The following is a 24,373-nucleotide window of genomic DNA, read 5'->3' as shown; positions in this document are numbered from 1 at the left end:
GTTGATGTGAAGGTCTAGTGTACTGGGGTTCTTTTTATACACACATGAGACCTAATTGATCCATTATTAGTCACAGGTGAAGCTCATATGACAAGGCGACAACACTTATGTCTTGGGAAAAAATTGACTCAATGGACTTTACCAAGCTGTGAATATTAGAATACTTTTTGTCAGTTTTGTTTTGCACTGAAACATTATTACAAAAGCTGTTCAGATTAAAATGACCCATTTCTTGTAGCAAAATCTTGATTAGAAATATATTTTAGCGGCACTTCAGGTCAATTTGTACACAAGCGACAAGACTTTTGTCAGGGACTGTATTGTGATATTGCTTCCTTTGCCAGCTTGAATTATTTTTCTATCACATTATACACTGCTTGTTTCCATGGTTACGACCACCCTGCAATCCAGCAGCAGTGACTGTGCTTGCACACTATAGGAAACAGTGTCGGCCTCTCCGGGTGCCAGGCGCTAGTGCTTTTTTCTATAATGTGCAAGCACGACCACCGCTGCTGGAGTACAGGATGGTTGTACCCATGGAAAAGAGCAGTGTATAATGTGATGGAAAAATGAATCCAGCTAGCAAAGGAAGCATTATGGACCATTACAATACATTAGTAAGTGCCTTGTATTAACTTTGTCTACATGATAAAAGCCACTTGCTGAAGTGAGACAACCCCTATAAGAATGCAAATTGGAATATCTTTCTCCGAAACCAAAAAGGGTATTGTCTGGCCTACAATACTCATCACAAACACATTATGCATAATAGGCTGTCTGAATAATAAAAAAAAGTACCTCATAGACAATGCATATGTTATATACCAACTTTCAGTGCAATTGAAGCATATCCGATTCAGGCAGAATTGATTCAGACATCCAAAGAAGAAAAGAATGAAACTACATATTCACACTACTCCTGATAATAAATACTCCACAAAGTGTATCATTGTCCTGCTATCCATAGACCGTATCCAGTGCTATCAGCAGTTTAGCATAGTCAAAACTGCGGACAGACTCCCTTTATAACAGTTCAAAATGTGCCAAGGCTTCTGGAGTGTCCCAACGCCATGGATTCCAGTAAATAGTCCAAAAAGTACTAACAAGTACTTTAGGCTGTGGGACCATATGGATTGCAACCAATTTGCTTAGGATTAAGATTATCATGTAGGGCTGCAGTAAACGATTATTTTAGTAATCGAGTATTCTATCGATTATTTTTTATGATTAATCGAGTAATCTAATAAGAAAAAATGAATTAATAGACTGTTTTCCTTTATAAAAACTCATCAGACCCCCTGCCATCATTCCCAACACCCTTTGTTCCCCCCCTGTGCGATCAGCCCACGTGCATCAGTTCCCCCAGTGCCATCAGCTCCCCCCCACCCCAGTGCCATCAGCTCCGTTCCCCCAGTGCCTTCAGCTCTCCCCCACCCCAGTGCCTTCAGCTGCACTGCCCCAGTGCTATCAGCCCCTCCATGCCATCCATTGCCATGTCCCTCACTCCCCCAGTGCCATCAGATCAGCCCCTCCATGTCCCCCAGTGCCCACAGAATAGCCCCTCCATGTCCCCCAGTGCTATCAGATCAGCCCCTACATGTCACCCACTCCACCAGTGCCATCAGATCAGCCCCTCCATGTCCCCCAGTGCCCACAGAATAGCCCCTCCATGTCCCCCAGTTCTATCAGATCAGCCCCTACATGTCACCCACTCCACCAGTGCCATCAGATCAGCCCCTCCATGTCCCCCAGTGCCATAAGATCAGCCCCTCCATGTCCCCCAGTGCCATCAGATCACCCCCCCCATGTCCCCCACTCCCCCAGTGCCATCAGATCAGCCCCTCCATGTCCCCCACTCCCCCAGTGCCATCAGATCAGCCCCTCCATGTCCCCCAGTGCCATAAGATCAGGCCCTCCATGTCCCCCAGTGCCATCAGATCACCCCCCATGTCCCCCACTCCCCCAGTGCTATCAGATCAGCCCCTCCATGTCCCCCAGTGCCATCAGATCAGCCCCTCCATGTCCCCCAGTGCAAACAGATCAGCCCCTCCATGTCCCCCAGTGCCATCAGATCAGCCCCCCCATGTCCCCCACTCCCCCAGTGCCATCAGATCAGCCCCTCAATGTCCCCCAGTGCCATAAGATCAGCCCCTCCATGTCCCCCACTGTCATCAGTCAGCCCCTCCATGTCCCCCACTGCCATCTGCCCATCCATGCCATCCATTGCCCGCTGTCCCCCTTCATTGCCATTTTCCCAGCGCCAGTGAAATCAAATACTTACCTTTCCTGTAGGGGCGCCACTCCACAGCTCCTTCCTCTTCTTCTCTGCGCGCTGCATTGGATCCCGATGTCACACAGCGTCAGGTCATAGTGCGTGCTTACGTGCACTATGACCTGACGATGTGTCAGGATCCAGTGCAGCGCGGTACGGGCCGGCGGGTGACCACAGAGCGGTAAGTAATAGCAAGCGCTTCACTCCCGCTCCGTGGTCACATGACACAATCTAATACTCGATGCAAAAAATTAGCATCGATGATTGTTTTGTGTTGAATTATTCGATTCAATTGAGTAATCGTTTCAGCCCTAGTATCATGGGTATTGCGCGTACAGCGTTGGATTCTCTTGATATACATTTATTTTCAATAATGAAAACAAAATTATTTTCTCCATTGCAAGGAAACATTATTCCAGCCTTTATATGAAAGGAGTTTAAAGAAGACTTGACAGTGCCCCAAACTTGTCTGTTTTAGGAATTCCTTGTACTCCACATGAAATACCAATTGTCAAAGAGGTGTAGCCTTACACAATCTAACACAGACAGCGCTCATTGGACAGTGTAAGTCTGCGAATAGTGTAGTGGGTCTGTACTTGTGGTAGGGTTGGCTATGACACGTTACTGCCTTCAGCAGTTAAAAGTCCAAATAATATTTACTATTTATCCCCGCAGTAATGAGCCCACCTGGGTTTACCTCAGGCTAGGGGGAAGTGGTGAACTGGAGTAGGGAGGGAATGGCACATCCTACTACCAACACCTACATGCCATTCCATAAAAATCCAGGCCCATAAAACACTTTCAAGTAAAGTGCCGGAGCAAACTACACTTTGTTGAAACCACCCGGCTTTCCAGGATTCTTTTACCTCACCTATCTGAGAAGTTTTGGTTAGAAGTACTCCCCCTGCAGGACTTTACCAGCCACCATGTTACAATGGACACACTTCCAACTGGTAACACTGGTCAATTTGTAAATGTATATTAGGAATAGCAGAGGAAATGCACTGTGTATATAGTTCAAAGAAACTATGCTCTGGAATTGTTGTATCATGGGAAAAAGTAAGTGCTAAAACAGAAATTTCAGGAGAGGTGACAGCTCCTTTTTAATGTACTTATTTTCTACCAGGGGTTTTCCTGGATAAAATTTGATGTCTGGCAGACTGCCTTCATGCCAAACATCTTTCAACAGTCTCGTTGCCTACTGCAAAAGTTATTGATCTTGTGACTGGTGTTTTACATTTCCCCTGACCAGGATCTATGGAGCACAACAGAACCTTTGTTGGAAAACACTATGGTACAGGCGGTAATATCTAGACCCATTCTGGACCATAGAAGGCAGGAGTATTCTGACAAGCTCACCCATGGCTTTCATAAGCACACAGCACCTATTTCGGGGTCTAATAATGGAATGGATGTACAGATATCAGGATAACAGCAGAAGTTCAGATTAGAATTTTGGTGTCACCTGTAGCAAATTAAATGCGCCTCTGAAACAAGTCAACGACTCAAGGTTTCTTCTGAGAATGTTGGAAATCTCAGGACTCTAAAGTCAATCCCATGTAAGCGTACATTAGGGGGCAGTATGGAGTTATCTTGCTCCATTGCATTCTTTGAGGATTGAGAAGAAACAAAGAAGGGATGTGGTTCAGTAATTTTTCCACCGTATATTAGAATACAAATAGCACAAAATAGTTGTCATGGACAAACTGACTTTATGAGGTGACTCTGAAGACTCCGGAGGGACTGTGTTTGGTTTACTGGCTCAGCTGAAATGCGTGAATCGAAAAATAATACTTTGCTTGACAGTATTATGAATACAAGAATATGGAGCAGGATCGGTTACCCTTAATGGTCCAGATATGAGCTAATGCTCTATAAACTTATACAGGATATACCTGTCAATATATTTGTCAGGACATTAGTATCTATATCATCTATAAGTGGCATAACATGAAGCTCTGGGGCTCAAATCCAAAATCTATAACAAGGCCCCCACCTGCCATGTGCCGTTTATAACACTAGCATCTTCCCCCTCTATAAAGTATGTCCCAGCCATGCCTTTATGCAAACCAAGCAAATGCTTGGGGCTTAAGAGATCAGTAGGCCCCCTGCTGGTCACAAGAGGATGGCTGAGAGAAACGACTAAAGGAGTGACCATGCAGTGACCGGGTTTGAGGTAGCCCAAACACTACGCTGGATCCCACAGACACAGTCGAGGTGTCACCACTTGTTGCTGCTTAGGGTATGGTAAGGTGTGGTGCACCCCAATGGAAAATAACTCCAGAGTCATGGTTTGCAATAAACTCAAGTGCAAAATAATACAGGCCTGGCAGAAGGTTCTGTGCTGAGGAAGGCCTAAGCTAGCTGTCCCTTTCTTTCTCAGAAGGCTGGTACTCTGGCCAAAGAGCTGGTGGCCCAGGGTCTGTGGCTCAGTCATCAGGTAAAGTATCCTCATCTTAGTGCCTTCTTCTGGTCAGTTGTGCAGTCTGGCAGAGTGTCTCCTACTAAACACTGGTCGCTATCTGCAGACATTTAGGGGCTGATCCAGAACCTTGGGTGTGAAGCTGGAGAATCACAGCCTAATAGAAACAATGTTGCAGTTCACAGCTGCCATAGACTTGTATTGTGCCAAGTCTACGGGAATGACTAAGCAGTCTCCGGACATAAACAACCATCTGAAAGAGGTAAACCACACAATCAAACGTTCACTGTGTCTGTACAGACTGGAAATTCCCAAAGTATCTGAGTATTGTCTGGCTGTGCATTTAGGCTACTTTCACACTTGCGTTCGGAGCGGATCCGTCTGGTGTCGGCACAGACGGATCCGCTCCTATAATGCAAACGATGGTATCCGTTCAGAACGGGTCCGTCTGCATTATATTTCAGAAAAAAATCTAAGTCTAAAAGTTAGTCAGACGGATCCGTCCTGACTTTGCATTGAAAGTCAATGGGGGACGGATCCGTTTGAAAATTGCGCCATATTGTGTCAACTTCAAACGGATCCGTCCCCGTTGACTTACATTGTAAGTCTGGACGGATCCGTTTGGCTCCGCACGGCCAGGCGGACACCCGAACGCTGCAAGCTGCGTTCGGGTGTCCGCCTGCTGACGGAACTGAGCCAGACTGATGCATTCTGAGCGGATCCGCATCCACTCAGAATGCATTGGGGCTGTACGGATCCGTTCGGGGCCGCTTGTGAGACCCTTCAAACGGAGCTCACAAGCGGAACGCTTGTGTGAAAGTAGCCTAAACCTTTCCACAGTACAGTAAAAATCAACAGGATTTATTACAATAAACAAATAAAATGCAGTTCAACAATATAAAACAGTATAATTGTAAACAATGACTTAAATCGCAGTGCAAGTTAACTTCACAGTGCTTAAATGTAGAGGTTTGATGGCTTTGCATAGCAGTATTAGAGACAAATGTCCACAAACTGCCATACTCCCATATACCCTTACTCCAGGGCACTACACACATACTGGTTCTGCAGCTGGTGCAGCTCAGGTGGACCCTTCCCAGAGCAGTCGCAGAAGTGCCCAGGCTAAACTGCTAAGCTGACAGTAGGTCTTAGGCCTCTTTCACACGGGCGTTGCGGAAAAATGTCCGGGTGCGTTGCGGGAACACCCGCGATTTTTCCGCGCGAGTGCAAAACATTGTAATGCGTTTTGCACTCGCGTGAGAAAAATCGCGCGTGTTTGGTACCCAAACCCGAACTTCTTCACAGAAGTTCGGGCTTGGGATCGGTGTTCTGTAAATAGTATTATTTTCCCTTATAACATGGTTATAAGGGAAAATAATAGCATTCTGAATACAGAATGCTAAGTAAAACAGGGCTGGAGGGGGTTAAAAAAAATAAAAAATCATTTAACTCACCTTAATCCACTTGCTCGCGATGCCGGGCATCTCCGTCTGACTCTTTTACTGTCTAGGACCTGTGGAGAGCATTAACTATAGTTTAAGGACCTGGGATGACGTCACTCTGGTCATCACATGGTACGTCACATGATCTTTTACCATGGTGAATCACCATGGTAAAAGATCATGTGACGTACCATGTGATGACCGGAGTGACGTCATCCCAGGTCCTTAAACTATAGTTAATGCTCTCCACAGGTCCTAGACAGTAAAAGAGTCAGACGGAGATGCCGGCTACGCGAGCAAGTGGATAAAGGTGAGTTAAATGACTTTTTATTTTTTTTTAACCCCTCCAGCCCTGTTTTACTATGCATTCTGTATTCAGAATGCTATTATTTTCCCTTATAACCATGTTATAAGGGAAAATAATAAGGTTCGGGTCTCCATCCCGATCGTCTCCTAGCAACCGTGCGTGAAAATCGCACCGCATCCGCACTTGCTTGCGGATGCTTGCGATTTTCACGCAACCCCATTCATTTCTATGGGGCCTGCGTTACGTGAAAAACGCACAAAGAGGAGCATGCTGCGATTTTCACGCAACGCAAAAGTGATGCGTGAAAATCACCGCTCGTGTGCACAGCCCCATAGAAATGAATGGGTCGGTATTCAGTGCGGGTGCAATGCGTTCACCTCCCGCATCGCATCCGCGCGGAATACTCGCTCGTGTGAAAGGGGCCTGGGGTTGCGTGAAAATCGCAAGCATCCGCAAGCAAGTGCGGATGCGGTGCGATTTTCACGCACGGTTGCTAGGAGACGATCGGGATGGAGACCCGAACCTTATTATTTTCCCTTATAACATGGTTATAAGGGAAAATAATAGCATTCTAAATACAGAATGCTAAGTAAAACAGGGCTGGAGGGGTTAAAAAAAAATAAAAATCATTTAACTCACCTTAATCCACTTGCTCGCGATGCCCGGCATCTCCGTCTGACTCTTTTACTGTCTAGGACCTGTGGAGAGCATTAACTATAGTTTAAGGACCTGGGATGACGTCACTCCGGTCATCACATGGTACGTCACATGATCTTTTACCATGGTGATTCACCATGGTAAAAGATCATGTGACGTACCATGTGATGACCGGAGTGACGTCATCGAAGGTCCTTTAGCCAGGTCCTAAAGAAAAGAATACAGAAGCAGATGCCGGCTGCGCTATCAAGTGGATTAAGGTGAGTTAAATTATTTTTTATTTTTTTTAACCCCTCCAGTGCTATTTTACTTTTCATTCTGTATTCAGAATGCTATTATTTTCCCTTATAACCATGTTATAAGGGAAAATAATACAATCCACAGAACACCGATCCCAAGCCCGAACTTCTGTGAAGAAGTTCGGGTTTGGGTACCAAACACGCACGATTTTTCTCACGTGAGTGCAAAACGCATTACAATGTATTGCACTCGCGCGGAAAAATCGCGGGTGTTCCCGCAACGCACCCGCGCATTTTTCAGCAACGCCCGTGTGAAAGAGGCCTTAGGAAGCCTACAGGGTTGGAAATTAGTGCTGAGACTGGGGGGAGGATTAGTAGGGTTATGCGGTACAGCTTTGCAGTGTTACAGTGGGCTCCCCAGACATAACTTTGCTGGAGCCTCCAGAAATTCCAAATCCGCCCATATACCTATCACCATATACCTTTTGCAATAGGATCTGACAATTTTACAATACATGTAGCTCTGTTAGAGCTCGATGGAAAAATCTGTGTTTGTAATGTAAACCCCAGTATTTTACCCAGTAGAGGGCAGGGGGGTTGTACATGGTGGTTCTCTTTGAATCCCATGTCATGTTCTGCCCCTTTAGGGAATGGCTACTCAGGGACGGCCAACCTGCGTCTCTCCAGCTGTTGTAAAAATACAACTCCCACCATGCCCTGCTTTAGGTTGATAGCTGTAGGCAGTCTGGGCATGCTGGCATTTGTAGTTTTGCAACAGCTGGAGAGCCTCAGGTTGGCGATCCCTGGGCTACATGGTCAGGTCTCCAGATGCAGTTTTGGAAGCCAAAGCCAGGAGTGAATGTAGAAAAGTTTCTCTCCTCTTATGATCCACTCCTAAATTGTCCTTCAGAAACTGCATCAGGAAACCTACCGTAAGGCCGTACCCTTAGGCTGACTGCTAATTCCAGCAATCAGTTATGATGGGTGGAGGCACTTGGCATCAAGTGTTCAATTTCCCTGCATTGCCACTGCCGGGGAAATGAAGTGTTACACAGCTCCAACTGAAATATACTGTATGTGCTGTCTTCAGAGTGACATATTGCTGTTTCTTAACATGTACTTACTGCTGTAAGTGCATTGTCTTCTGAGCACCATTGAGGAGCAGTGGCAATGTACATGACAATGGACAAGCGTTCCTTGAATGTTTTTCTAGGACTTCTTAGAGAGGCTTTTTATTACCTATCCACAGCATAGGTGATAAATATACGATCATAGGGGGCCCAAGAACCACATTAATCATTAGAACTGGTTGCCCAAATCTTCCTCTCCTCTTTACTGCTCTTCCACCGTCAGGAGGTGCTTGAATGGAGCAGCGTCCATGCATCGTCGCTCCATTCAATGTGTATACAGCAGATTATTGCTGTCTCCATCATCCCCATAGAGCAGTAGCGTGCATCATTCCACTCAAACTTCTCACTGTGGACATGCAGGGAGAAGCATCAGGGGGGTCAGGACCCACATCTTAGTGATCATACAACTATTCAAAAAAAAAAATATATGGATTGCACATTGATAACGCAGTGGTCGCCATGTGGTGCCGCACCAATTTAAAGTAGGTAGCCATACGTAGAGGCAACCATGGCGTGGTCAGTGGACCTATGCATTTTGACCAAACGTATACTAATGCCTCATGTACAGTATATAGATTAGGGCGTGGTATGCTATACATTAGGCCTCCTGCACACGAACGAGTGCGCCCCGTGGCTGTGCTGCGGCCCGCAATGCACGAACCCCGACCGTGGGGCATCTGCAGCGGATCACGGACCCATTCACTTTAATGGGTCCGCGATCCGCCTGTTCCGCAAAAAGATAGAACATGTCCTATCTTTTTGCGCAACAGAAGTACGGGACGACTCCCCACGGAAGCACTCTGTAGTGCTTCCGTAGGGTTCCGTTCCATGCTTCCATTCCGCACCATTCCGCATCTCCGGATTTGCGGACCCATTGAAGTGCATGGGTCCGCATCCGTGATGCGGAATGCCCGCGGAACGGGGCCCGTGTATTGCGGATCTGCAAATGCGTTCCGCAATACGGCAACGGGCAGCACACGTTCGTGTGCAGGAGGCCTTACACTGAGAAGCAATAATGGATTAATGCAGGCCATGAAGATGTGCGTTCCATGCTTTCTTCTCTTTTTTTGGAATCATACAATTATGTTTTTCATTGGATAACCCCTTTGATTGCTTAAAGGGACACTGTCAGGCCTTCTGAGCATAATTAGATATTTATATGCCCTCCTAGGTCTTGTAATAAGTTTCCAATTCATATAAGTATTATCCCTGTGCGCATTGTAAACTGTGAAAAATAATCTTTTATAATCACCTGTCAATCAACTGTCCTTTATGCCCAAGGGGCGTTCTTCGCGCCGCATTTGTGCCCAGCCGCGCCCCAAATGCCATATCCTTAGACACGCCCATCTCATTAGAATTCACTTCGCTGGGCGGTATTTTCCTGTCCCCGACATTCGGAGATCCCACGCATGCCCAATACGAAGTTACGTCTGCAAAAAAAGGGGGGTTAGTCAGCACCTCCCAGTGCGCAGGTGCACGCTGCAATGGCAAAGACCTAGAGGAAAAAAAGAGACAATGCAGCAGCACCCTGCAAATCAGATAAAGTACAACAATGCCATAGTCACAGAAATAATGATTACAAAAATTATGGTGCTAATGCTACACTTATATATAAAGTGAGAGGCTTGGCCAATGCATTTTGTACAAAACCATCTGAGCCCGTCTGCCAAACGTCAAGGCGATCTCTGTTAGACGGGTCCTAACACTAAATACTACCTGTTATGCGCCATAATGACCGCCATAAAGTTCAGGGAGTGTTGGATCCACATGCATGTTGGAACCACTCTGCCTTTTTCCATTTTTTGTGCCATGATGGCCTCCATTACTAGGGATGCAGGTACCAACATGCATGCCGAGCCCACTCTATACCTTTCCTGGTGCCAGACAGCTTCCGATACATGTGGATCCAACACTCCCTGAATTTTATGGCGGCCATTATGGTACATAACAGGTAGTATTTAGTGTTAGGACCCATCTAACAGAGATCGCCTTGACGTTCGGCAGACGGGTTTAGATGGTTTTGTACAAAATGCATTGGCCAAGCCTCTCACTTTATATATAAGTGTAGCATTAGCACCATCATTTTTGTAATCATTCCTTCTGTGACTATGGCATTGTTGTACTTTATCTGATTTGCAGGGTGCTGCTGCATTGTTTCTTTTTTTTCCAATACGAAGTTACGGTCATCGGCCTCAATAGGGGACGCAGGCGCGATGTGATCCCGGCGAGTGAGGGTGCCGGGCGCATGCGCAGGATCTCGGAATGTCGGAGACAGAAAAATACCGCCCAGCGAAGTGAATTCTAATGAGATAGGCGTGTCTAAGGATCCGGCAGTTGTGGCGCGGCTGGGCACAAATGCGGCGCAAAGAATGCTCCTTGGGCATAAAGGACAGTTGATTGACAGGTGATTATAAAGATTATTTTTCACGGTTTACAATGCGCACATGGATAATACTTATATGAATTGGAAACTTATTACAAGACCTAGGAGGGCATATAAAGATCGAATTATGCTCAGAAGGCCTGACAGTGTCCCTTTAAAGGGTTTCTCTCACCACAATTTTTGCTATTAAACAGGCTGACACCTGAATTTAACTCTGCTATTCCTTTTTTTCAGTGTGCCCCCATTTTTGTGCAATTATAACTTTTATTATATGCAAATTCTAATTTTGATTGACAGGGACAGGCCAGCGTTTGTCTCCCCTTCCCTCACTGCGCCTTTGCTGAATACTGAATGGGACGTAGCAAGCGCGAGATTTCCCCGGCAGGAGGAGACCAACGCTGGCCTGGCTCTGTCAATCAAGAGTAGAAGGGCGTGACATGAGGTAGGAGAACGGAGCCTCTAGGAGCAGGTGCAAAGCCCCCCCCCCTCCCCCCCCTGCTCTTAGAGGCTAATTTGCATATAATAAAAGTTATAATTGAACAAACACGGGGGCACACTAAAAAAAATAATAGCGGCGTTAAATTCAGGTGACAGTTGCACATGTGACAGAAACCCTTTAATGTATGTTTATTGCTGATAGAGTGTATATAAAAAATTAAAGAAAAAGAAAAATATTGCTCCCTGAAATTACCACTAGGAGGAGCTCAGGAGCTAACAACATGCTGTTTTTTTATTGACTCCAGTGTATAAAGGATTTATAGTTATTGTGTTCTGAAGAAGCGTTACTACACTGTGCTAAATAATCTAACACATATGTAATATATACTGCAGTGAGAGGTAGAGGTATGTTCACACTGCTGCCATGCATCTGTTCTGTATCTTGTCGACAGGCCGTATAACACAGTTTGCAGTGTTATTCTTCCTGAATTAAAAGAAAATAATCTTTTTTGACGGAAACATAATGGACCTTTTATGAGTTATTGGTATTTATTGGATCCATAAGAAAATAGTTCTGTAAAAATGGACATCTTAAATATATGGATAGAAGCATTTTGTTTCAATAACAGAAAATGGAAAAAATACTTCAGAATGATGGTCTGTATTTGTGGTTCAAGAAAATAAAATCACATTAATTGGAAAATAAACAGAACACTTACCTGGTGACCTCCTTTTCAACTGCAGATCCGCCAATTCCTGTGCTCTTCTTCTGCTATCCAAATGGTGCATACGGTAGTCCAAGACACTTGGGATTGGCCAGCATTGCTCATGTGGGCAGTGCTAACTCACCAACAGCAGGGCTGGACGAGCAGTAAGTGTCTTGGGCCGCCGATGCACATTGTGAATCAGGAAGTCTGAGAAGCAGTGTGGCCATCTTGGATGGTCAAAGAGAAACCAGGGGATTGGTGGATCTGCAGCTAAAAAGATGAAAAGTAGGGCACAATGTAAATGTTTTATTGGTTCCTCAGTTAATGGGAATTTTTTTTTCTTCGCCCTGAGGGTTGCTTTAACTATAAACAATATTTTTGTGGAATAACCCCTTTAAAAATATTTTTTTATTACTATGACTTTGTTTCAGCGATGCGTGATGTTACATCTGAAGTTGCTTCGTTCAAAACTTCGGGTTAATACTGCACAGAGATCCGTCTCCGTACAGTATTAAAAAGTATGGTCTGAAGACGAGTTTGGTTTCAAGTTTTAAAGTGGTTTTCCACTTAAAAAATCAGTTACTGAAGTTATTCAACGAAGTCACGCGCGAATAACTAACTTCGGCTCATCGGAGCCCATACATTCTAACTGTACAGAGACGGATCTCTGTACAGTATTAATCCGAAGTTATGAACGAAGCGACTTGAGAATGGTCCCAGCAAGCGGACTGAAACGTTGCATGGGTGAAAAAAGGACCATACATTTTTCACCATTTGGATGTGCTGCGTTTTTTCTTATTTTATATACACTGCTCAAAAAAATAAAGGGAACACTTAAACAACACAATGTAACTCCAAGTCAATCACACTTCTGTGAAATCAAACTGTCCACTTAGGAAGCAACACTGAGTGACAATCAATTTCACATGCTGTTGTGCAAATGGGATAGACAACAGGTGGAAATTATAGGCAATTAGCAAGACACCCCCAATAAAGGAGTGGTTCTGCAGGTGGTGACCACAGACCACTTCTCAGTTCCTATGCTTCCTGGCTGATGTTTTGGTCACTTTTGAATGCTGCCGGTGCTTTCACTCTAGTGGTAGCATGAGACGGAGTCTACAACCCACACAAGTGGCACAGGTAGTGCAGCTTATCCAGGATGACACATCAATGCGAGCTGTGGCAAGAAGGTTTGCTGTGTCTGTCAGCGTAGTGTCCAGAGCATGGAGGCGATACCAGGAGACAGGCCAGTACATCAGGAGACGTGAAGGAGGCCGTAGGAGGGCAACAACCCAGCAGCAGGACCGCTACCTCCGCCTTTGTGCAAGGAGGAACAGGAGGAGCACTGCCAGAGCCCTGCAAAAATGATCTCCAGCAGGCCACAAATGTGCATGTGTCTGCTCAAACGGTCAGAAACAGACTCCGTGAGGGTGATATGAGGGCCCGACGTCCACAGGTGGGGGTTGTGGTTACAACCCAACACCGTGCAGGACGTTTGGCATTTGCCAGAGAACACCAAGATTGGCAAATTCGCCACTGGCGCCCTGTGCTCTTCACAGATGAAAGCAGGTTCACACTGAGCACATGTGACAGACGTGACAGAGTCTGGAGACGCCGTGGAGAACGTTCTGCTGCCTGCAACATCCTCCAGCATGACCGGTTTGGCATTGGGTCAGTAATGGTGTGGGGTGGCATTTCTTTGGAGGGCCGCACAGCCCTCCATGTGCTCGCCAGAGGTAGCCTGACTGCCATTAGGTACCGAGATGAGATCCTCAGACCCCTTGTGAGACCATATGCTGGTGCGGTTGGCCCTGGGTTCCTCCTAATGCAAGACAATGCTAGACCTCATGTGGCTGGAGTGTGTCAGCAGTTCCTGCAAGACGAAGGCATTGATACTATGGACTGGGCCGCCCGTTCCCTAGACCTGAATCCAATTGAGCACATCTGGGACATCATGTCTCGCTCTATTCACCAACGTCACGTTGCACCACAGACTGTCCAGGAGTTGGCAGATGCTTTAGTCCAGGTCTGGGAGGAGATCCCTCAGGAGACCGTCCGCCACCTCATCAGGAGCATGCACAGGCATTGTAGGGAGGTCATACAGGCACGTGGAGGCCACACACACTACTGAGCCTCATTTTGACTTGTTTTAAGGACATTACATCAAAGTTGGATCAGCCTGTAGTGTGTTTTTCCACTTTAATTTTGAGTGTGACTCCAAATCCAGACCTCCATGGGTTGAAAAATTTGATTTCCATTTTTTTATTTTTGTGTGATTTTGTTGTCAGCACATTCAACTATGTAAAGAACAAAGTATTTCAGAAGAATATTTAATTAATTCAGATCTAGGATGTGTTATTTTTGTGTTCCCTTTATTTTTTTGAGCAGTATATATATATATATATATATATATATATATACAGTTACAAGAAAAAGTATGCAAACCCTTTGGAATGATATGGATTTCTGCACAAATTGGTCATAAAATGTGATCTGATCTTCATCTAAGTCACAACAATAGACAATCACAGTCTGCTTAAACCAATAACACACAAAGAATTAAATGTTACCATGTTTTTATTGAACACACCATGTAAACATTCACAGTGCAGGTGGAAAAAGTATGTGAACCCCTAGACTAATGACATCTCCAAGAGCTAATTGGAGTGAGGTGTCAGCAACCTGGAGTCCAATCAATGAGATGAGATTGGAGGTGTTGGTTACAGCTGCCCTGCCCTATAAAAAACACACACCAGTTCTGAGTTTGCTTTTCACAAGAAGCATTGCCTGATGTGAATGATGCCTCGCACAAAAGTACTGTCAGAAGACCTACGATTAAGAATTGTTGACTTGCATAAAGCTGGAAAGGGTTATAAAAGTATCTCCAAAAGCCTTGCTGTTCATCAGTCCACGGTAAGACAAATTGTCTATAACTGGAGAAAGTTCAGCACTGCTGCTACTCTCCCTAGGAGTGGCCGTCCTGTAAAGATGACTGCAAGAGCACAGCGCAGACTGCTCAATGAGGTGAAGAAGAATCCTAGAGTGTCAGCTAAAGACTTACAAAAGTCTCTGGCATATGCGAACATCCCTGTTAGCGAATCTACGATACGTAAAACACTAAACAAGAATGGATTTCATGGGAGGATACCACAGAGGAAGCTACTGCTGTCCAAAAAAAACATTGCTGCACGTTTACAGTTTGCACAAGAGCACCTGGATGTTCCACAGCAGTACTGGCAACATATTCTGTGGACAGATGAGTCCAAAGTTGAGTTGTTTGAAAGAAACACACAACACTATGTGTGGAGAAAAAGAGGCACAGCACACCAACATCAAAACCTCATCCCAACTGTGAAGTATGGTGGTGGGGGCATCATGGTTTGGGGCTGCTTTTCTGTGTCAGGGACTGGACAGCGTGATATCATTGAAGGAAAAATGAATTCCCAAGTTTATCAAGACATTTTGCAGGAGAACTTAAGGCCATCTGTCCACCAGCTGAAGCTCAACAGAAGATGAGTGATGCAACAGGACAACGACCCAAAGCATAGAAGTAAATCAACAACAGAATGGCTTAAACAGAAGAAAATACACCTTCTGGAGCGGCCCAGTCAGAGTCCTGACCTCAACCCGATTGAGATGCTGTGGCATGACCTCAAGAAAGCGATCCACACCAGACATCCCAAGAATATTGCTGAACTGAAACAGTTCTGTAAAGAGGAATGGTCAAGAATTACTCCTGACCGTTGTGCACGTCTGATCTGCAACTACAGGAAACGTTTGGTTGAAGTTATTGCTGCCAAAAGAGGTTCAACCAGTTATTAAATCCAAGGGTTCACATACTTTTTCCACCTGCACTGTGAATGTTTAGATGGTGTGTTCAATAAAAACATGGTAGCATTTAATTATTTGTGTTATTAGTTTAAGCAGACTGTGATTGTCTATTGTTGTGACTTAGATGAAGATCAGATCACATTTTATGACCAATTTGTGCAGAAATCCATATCATTCCAAAGGGTTCACATACTTTTTCTTGCAACTGTATATATATATCTTTCAATTCTCATACTGACCACTGAGCCTCATAATAAACTGACCCTTTCTGTTCCGTAGAGACAAATTGTCAGCAGTCATCTCATTATCATCACAGGCAGGATTATATACCTGTATAGATAACATAGGATCCAACATTCACAACAGGCATTGGTTACAGCTTACCACCACCACCTCCCAGCAAAATGAGGACAGGTTACAGAGCATGCCCACAGCACTCTCATGAATGAGTCATCATCAGGTTACAAGTTCCTATGGTCCATGTTAACAGAAGATTAGCCAATGAGGTCACCCCCAGTAATCATGTACTGAATATAGAATAAAAAAAATCTTCAATCAGAAGATAACAACTGATTTGGAAAAATAATACCTATCATTACCTGGTTTTCAATTAGTAAAAAAATTAAATTAAAATAAAAAATAACACAGGTGATACATTCCCTATAAATGATGTCTTTGTGCCTACTGAAGAAGGGGTCTGTGACTTTGACATGACCCAAGTGGGTACTGGTGAGGTGGTCTAGTGGTATGGGTAGTCCTGGAGAAGAATGATCAGACATGGTACTTGGCTCTGCGCAGGAAGCATGCTATCTATGCTGCCGATAGTGTAATAGAAAGGTTTTGGAGCAGGGAGTGAATGGGGTTAATGTGAGCCCTACTAATGGCTGACGGGATACCCTTGTAAACATTGTTGTTGGATGGCTGCCCAGTGACTGTTTTTAATTAGTTGATCCACATTACATATTGTAGCCAGCATGCTGTGTAACTGTTCTCGCTTTCTGTCACTCCCTCGTCCGTCCTCTCGCACTCTCCCTCTTTTCTTTTTTTTTTTTTTCCAAACTTTCTTTTCTGTAATAAAGTCAGAGTGCCAATCAGTCCAAGCCTCTATTCTCCTGTATGAGGGGAGTCAAAGACCATCAGACCCCAAAGGAGTCCATATCCAGATCCCCACATCGCTCTGTCTCTTCCCCCTCCTCCATCTCTCCCTCCTTTCTCCTTCTATGTGAGAGGCAGGAGGAGTTCAGGAAGAACATAATCTCTGCAAAAACCCAACACAGCCCCAAGAAGAAAACTAAACCCCACTCCCTGAGGTCCCCCCACCCCCAAGAGCTAACAATCCATCGGGGCCTCTGGGAGTGAGAGCTAAAAAAAATGGAGGGGAAACTAATTCTTCTTTCTGTGTCTCTTTGCTGCTTGGGGTGGATGCCAGCCTCCGGACAGGTGGAGAAGGTCCGAGTGATGTTCACTCCTATGATCTGTCGTGTGCACTGTGTGGGCGACCGGTGCACTAACCGATGTGAGAAAGGAAACATGACCACCGTCTATAGTGATGAAGTGGCCAAGAACAAGGGAGAACATGGATTCCGAGCCTGTGAGTATGACTTCATTTACTATGTCACTGCACATTGGGCTTTGTCGTGTACAGTTTCCCATCGTCGTAGCACTGTGCCGATCTATTACTATATAGACCACTAGTTATTTTCTTCTTACAATGCCTATGTTACTATTCTATTGCATATCGTGGAACATGGGACTGCGCACATGTCTAACCGTAAAGGCCCAGGTGTCGTATGCATTCAATCACATAAAGAAGCGGCAGCATTTCTCGTGGTTGCAAAATCTTTAATCAACTTTGAAAAGTTAGTGGAAAAAGGAGAATATTTATCAGTAACGTGATAGGATGCATGCCCATAGGAGTCACAGAACAGAGTGCAAATTGTGCCAAATAAATCAATATGGCGCAGTTAGCAGATAGGATGCATGCCCATAGGAGTCACAGAACAGAGCGCAAATTGTGCCAAATAAATCAATATGGCGCAGTTAGCAGTGTACACTTTGTGCAATGCGCTAGTCGTGTTAGATACGTATTGTACATTTACATCGATATTATTTGCCAAAGTATGGTGCATATCTTCAAACAGATATAGGGGGGCATTTATTACGCTAAGAGTGGCATAAAGGTGTCGCAAGTCTTGGCACACAGCTTATGTGCGGCAAGACCTGCGACTTTTCCCTGCTTGCGTCACTTTTCAAAAGTGGCGAGAAAAGGGGGAATGACAGGCCCAGCTCATTCATCATTTTCCACGACAGTTTTTGTCATGGAAAATGGCTCAAATCTACACCAGCAAGAGCGCCTCGACATAACTTTGGCGCTTGACGGACTTAAGCTGTTCTTCATAAGTGCCCCCCATAGTGAATGTAACAATTTCTCTTGGTCCCACCACTTAAGGGGTTGTCTCATTTCACCAAATAGCATTTATTATGTAGAGGAAGTTAATACCAGGCACTTACTAATGTATTGTGATTGTCCATATTGTCTCCTTTGCTGGCTGGATTCATTTTTCTATCACATTATACACTTCTCCTTTCCATGATTACGACCACTCAGCAATCCATCAGGGGTGGTCGTGCTTGAACACTGTAGGAAAAAGCACCAGCCTATGTGAGCTCCCACGGTCCGGGCCACCAGAGAGGCCAGTGCTTTTTCCTATAATGTGCAGGCACGACCACCACTGATTGACTGCAGGGTGGTCGTAACCATGGAAACGAGCAGTTTATAATGTGATGGAAAAATGAATCCAGCCAGCAAAGGAATATGGAGAATAAAAATACATTAGTAAGTGGTTTGCATTAACTTTCTCTACATCATAAAAGCCACTTGCCAAAGCGAGACAACCCCTTTAAGGCCAATTTAGCACACCTTAAGCACAGTCGCCAATTCTTAGGCCGACAATAAGTTCGGATCATTAGACCAGTGGTCAGGCCAGGACTTGAGACCGTTATACGGCACACTAATATGCCCATATTACACTCGTGTAAAACATGGTCTAAAATGCATAATAATTTTAGCACATGGCACATTATCAGGTGCCAGCATTCTTGAGTGAACTGATGTTTTATAATATGCAAATAAACCCCTAGGAGCAATGAGGACGGTGCAGTTGCACTTAATTGCTCCCAGAGGCTCCACTCACTGCCCTTCATGCTGCCCCACCCCCCCACCACCACTGACTGACAGGGCCAGGCTCCATCCCTGCACAATGAATTAACTCATCAGGGCCAGGCATGAATGCGTCTTCACTGCCTAGCACTGTCAGTCACTGATGTGGGTATGGCATGGGCAGTGAGTGGAGCCTCTAGGAGCAAAGAGGTGCAACGGCAACACCCTCGCTGGTCCTAGGGGCTCATTTGCATATTATAAAACATCAATTTTCTCAAGAATGCTGGCACCTAGAAAGATAGGACGAAGACCATGATGTTCACCTGTCAAGAGCACTTCTTAGATGGGACAATATTATTGCAATGTATTTGATGGCAGAACCCCTTTAACCACTTAAGGACCACAGGTTTATACCCCCCTAGTGACCAGGCCCTTTTTTACAAATCGGCACTCCACAACTTTAACGCAACCCAAATGAATTTTACCTCCTTTTCTTGTCACAAATACAGCTTTCTTTTGGTGGTATTTGATTGCTGCTGAGATTTTTCGTTTTTCTGATATTAATCAAAAAAGACCACAATTTTCTCAAAAAAAGTGTATTTTTAACTTTTTCTGGTAAAATTAATAAACATATACTCAGGGTCAGAGGTTGAGTAGTCGTGGCCCAGTGTATAATTACTCAGAGGTGTCCTTGAATATCGTGTCCTTGAATTTGATATTTCTGGTAAAATCGTTCAAATATAATTACATTTCTATACAAGTTTGTGTCAGAATTTATTGTGCTACATGTCTTTGATAAAAAAAAATTCAATAAGTGTATATTTATTGGTTTGCGCAAAAGTTATAGCATTTACAAACTATGGTACAAAAATTAGAATTTCCGCATTTTGAAGCAGCTCTGACTTTCTGAGCACCTGTCATGTTTCTTGAGGTGCTAGAATGCCAGGATAGTATAAATACCCCCCAAATTACCCCATTTTAGAAAGAAGACACCCCAAAGTATTCGCGGAGGGGCATGGTGAGTTAATGTATGATTTAATTTTTTTTCACAAGTTAGCGGAAAATGACACTTTCTGAGGAAAAAAAAGAAATAATAAAGTTTCCATTTCTGCTAACTTCTGGCAAAAATAAATAAAAAATCTCCCACAGACTCACTATCCCCCTCAGTGAATACCTTGGGGTGTCTACTTTCCGAAATGGGTTATTTGTGGGGTGTGTTTACTGTTCTGGCATTTTGGGCAGGGCTAAATTGTGAGCAACACTGTAAAGCCTAAAGGTACTCGTTGGACTTTCGGCCCCCTTACGCACCTAGGCTGCAAAAAAGTGTCACACATGTGGTATCGCCGTACTCTGAAGAAGTAGGGCAATGTGTTTTGGCGTGTATTTTTACATATACCCATGCTGGGTGAGAGAAATATCTCTGTAAATTGACAACTTTGTATAAAACAAATTAAAAAGTTGTCATTTACAGAGATATTTCTCACACACAGTATGGGTATCTGTAAAAATACACTACAAAACACATTGCCCTACTTCTTCTGAGTACGGCGATACCACATGTGTGACACTTTTTTGCAGCCTAGGTGGGCAAAGGGGCCCAAATTCCAACGAGTATCTTTAGGATTTCACAGGGCATTTTTTTACGCATTTGGATTCCAAACTACTTCTCACGCTTTAGGGCCCCTAAAATGCCAGGGCAGTATAAATACCCCACAAGTGACCCCATTTTAGAAAGAAGACACCCCAAGGTATTCCGTGAGGGGTATGGTGAGTTCATGTAAAATTGTATTTTTTGTCACAAGTTAGTGGAATATGAGACTTTGTAAGAAAAATAAATAAATAATCAATTTCCGCTAACTTGTGCCAAAAAAAAAAAATCTTCTATGAACTCGCCATGCCCCTCACGGAATACCTTGGGGTGTCTTCTTTCCAAAATAGGGTCACTTGTGGGGTATTTATACTGCCCTGGCATTTTAGGGGCCCTAAAGCGTGAGAAGTAGTTTGGAATCCAAATGCGTAAAAATGCCCTGTGAAATCCTAAAGGTACTCATTGGAATTTGGGCCCCTTTGTGCACCTAGGCTGCAAAGAAGTGTCACATGTGGTATCGCCGTACTCAGAAGAAGTAAGGCAATGTGTTTTGGGGTGTATTTTTACATATACCCATACTGTGTGTGAGAAATATCTCTGTAAATGACAACTTTTTAATTTTTTTTTATACAAAGTTGTCAATTTACAGAGATATTTCTCTCACCCAGCATGGGTATATGTAAAAATACACCCCAAAACACATTTCCCTACTTCTCCTGAGTACGGCAATACCACATGAGTGACACTTTTTTGCAACCAAGATGCACAAAGGGGCTAATGAGTACCTTTTAGGAGGGCATTTTTAGGCATTTGGATTCCAGACTTCTTCTCACGCTTTAGGGCCCCTAAAATGCCAGGGCAGTATAAATACCCCACATGTGACCCTATTTTGCAAAGAAGACACCCCAAGGTATTCCATGAGGGGCATGTCGAGTTCATAGAAGATTTTTTTTTTTTGGCACAAGTTAGCGGAAATTGTTTTTTTTTTTTTTTTATCACAAAGTCTCCCTTTCCGCTAACTTGTGACAAAAAGTTCAATCTTTCATGGACTCAATATGCCCCTCGGCGAATACCATGGGGTGTCTTCTTTCCAAAATGGTGTTATTTGTGGGGTGTTTGTACTGCCCTGGCATTTGAGGGTCTCCGCAATCATTACATGTATGGCCAGCATTAGGAGTTTCTGCTATTCTCCTTATATTGAGCATACGGGTAATGAGATTTTTTTTTTCCGTTCAGCCTCTGGGCTGAAAGAAAAAATGAACGGCACAGATTTCTTCATTCGCATCGATCAATGTGGATGAAAAAATCTCTGTCAAAAAATGTGCAAAAAGAAAAAAGCTGCGATCGCTAATAAAGATCTAAAAAGCTCAAAAGTGATCTTTATAGCGCCGCAGCGATTTTACAGTGTTTTTGCAGTGATCAGAAAAAAAACATTTCTGTCACTGCGGTGGGGCGGACTGAACGCAAGTGTGCGCACAAGATCAGGCCTGATCGGGCGAACACTGCGTTTTTTGTAGAGCCTAAGGTGACCCTAATGTACTGATATAGATTTGATTGTGATCAGTCTTGATCACTTACAGATACTATATAGTACTAGTGCTGATTAGCGACAGCGATGACGCTAATCAGCGACTAATCAGTGACTGCGGTGCGGTGGGCGCTAACTACCTAACAAGTAGCTAACTAACTGGCGGTGATAAGGGACACTTAGGCCCCATTCACACGTCCGCAAATCTGTTCCGCATTTTGCGGAACGGAATTGCGGAACCATTCATTTCTATGGGGACAGACTTTGTCCCGCTCGGATCCGGAATTGCGGATCTGCACTTCCGGGTCCGCACTTCCGTTCCGCAAAAATATAGAACATGCCCTATTCTTGTCCGCAATTGCGGACAAGAAAAGGCATTTTCTATATAGTTCTGGCAATGTGCAACACATACGGACGTCTGAATGGAGCCTTACAGGGGGGTGATCAATGACAGGGGGGTGATCAGGGAGTCTATATGGGGTGATCAGGGGTTAATAAGGGGTTAATAAGTGACAGGGGGGGATGTGTGTAGTGTAGTGTGGTGATTGGTGCTACTTACAGAGCTGCCTGTGTTCTCTGGTGGTGGATCCAAGCAAAAGGGACCACCAGAGGACCAGGTAGCAGGTATATCAGACGCTGTTAAAGGGTTTCTATCACTTCGTTTCACCTATTTAGCTTTCAGACACTAGCGATCCGCTAGTGTCTGCTCTATCTAACCATCCTAATATAAGAGCTTATTGTCCTGCCGTTTAGCTAAAAAAATAACTTATATAGATATGCAAATGAGCCTCTAGGTGCTATGGGGGCGTGATTAGCACCTAGAGGCTCCGTCTACCTTAACAAACTGCCGCCGCCCAGCGCGTCCCTCCAGCCCGCCCATCTCCTCCGGAATGCGATGCTCCTCGTATTCGGCGCATGCGCAGTGAATGTCTGATCGCTTCCCTGCTCAGACATCTCCACTGCGCCTGTTCCTCGGAGCACTATGACGTCATCGGCGCAGGCGCAGTGGAGATGTCTGAGCAGGGAAGCGATCAGACATTCACTGCGCATGCGCCGAATACGAGGAGCATCGCATTCCGGAGGAGATGGGCGGGCTGGAGGGACGCGCTGGGCGGCGGCAGTTTGTTAAGGTAGACGGAGCCTCTAGGTGCTAATCACGCCCCCATAGCACCTAGAGGCTCATTTGCATATCTATATAAGTTATTTTTTTAGCTAAACGGCAGGACAATAAGCTCTTATATTAGGATGGTTAGATAGAGCAGACACTAGCGGATCGCTAGTGTCTGAAAGCAAAATAGGTGAAACGAAGTGATAGAAACCCTTTAACAAAACAGCTTCTAATATACCTTTCTGATGCGATTTTTTTAAACATCTACAGCCTGCCAGCGAATGATCAGCGCTGGCAGGCTGTAGTTTAACTTCAGAGCTGCGCCGCTGTGAACGCGCGTTCACGCGAAATCTCGGATCTCACGAGATGACGCCAACAGGCATCATTGAGACCTGAGAGCGCCGCCGTCCTGACGCCTATCGGCGTTAGTGTGACGGGAAGTGATTAAAGAGGGTGTCTGGATGGATAAAAAACTAAAAATGGATTAAAAAATGCTTCTGTTTGTTACAGGCAACAGAGGTCTCTCTGTTGCTTCATGTTCACCTAGTTACTAATTTTGCTTTATGCAGTTGCTGTGCAACTGCCTTGCATCTGAATTTGGGTTTGATTATGACCTAGCTTGGACTCCTTAATTAGGGTGGAGGAGCAGATTGTTGAGAATTTATGTAACCAGACTTTACTTCATTCTGGTTGTCAGGTATAGTACTTGCTAGGTGCATTCCTTTCCAGATATTTAGTATTTTGTTCTGTATTTTGGGAGTCGTAGATTCATTTATGACTGAATCTTGTTGTAATTTAGTGTGTTTTCTGTGTATTCTGGGATCTGTAGTCTTTCTTTCTGTGTTTGGAAGTTGTTTGTGCTGTTGTATTGTCCTGGCTGATTTGAAGACTTCAGTTCAGATAGGGTCAGTTCAGTATTCTTTGGTTTCAGTTTACGGTCATTCATTCCATATATACAGTGATGAACAGAAGTATTTGAACACCCTGCGATTTTGCAAGTTCTCCCACTTGGAAATTATGGAGGGGTCTGAAAACATAGTAGGTGCATTCCCACTCTGAGAGACAGAATTTAAAACAAAAATTCAAGAAATCACATTGTATGATTTTTAGAGAATTTATTTGTCTTGCACTGCTGAACATAAGTATTTGAACTGCTGAGAA

The 24,373-nt window shown here is 44.5% G+C and overlaps 1 protein-coding gene across 2 annotated transcripts in view; it reads left to right on the top strand.

Moving 5' to 3' along the window:
- Nucleotides 1–16,904: 16,904 nt before the first annotated feature.
- LTBP4 (latent transforming growth factor beta binding protein 4) overlaps nt 16,905–24,373 on the top strand; it is a 98,486-nt gene continuing 91,017 nt past the window's right edge. Inside the window, exon 1 of one of the 2 annotated variants that reach the window (XM_040442020.1) lies at nt 16,905–17,419. In XM_040442020.1, the coding sequence (XP_040297954.1) occupies nt 17,200–17,419 (220 nt within the window). In that variant the 5' untranslated portion in view covers nt 16,905–17,199. The remainder of the gene's footprint in view (nt 17,420–24,373) is intronic. The other variant, XM_040442021.1, reaches the window with a different exon arrangement.

The sequence above is a fragment of the Bufo bufo genome, chromosome 8, assembly GCF_905171765.1.
Source record: "Bufo bufo chromosome 8, aBufBuf1.1, whole genome shotgun sequence".
NCBI classification, from domain to species: Eukaryota; Metazoa; Chordata; class Amphibia; order Anura; family Bufonidae; genus Bufo; species Bufo bufo.
The sequence above is the reverse complement of the archived record's forward strand: the minus strand, read 5'-3'. Positions and strand labels throughout refer to the sequence as shown.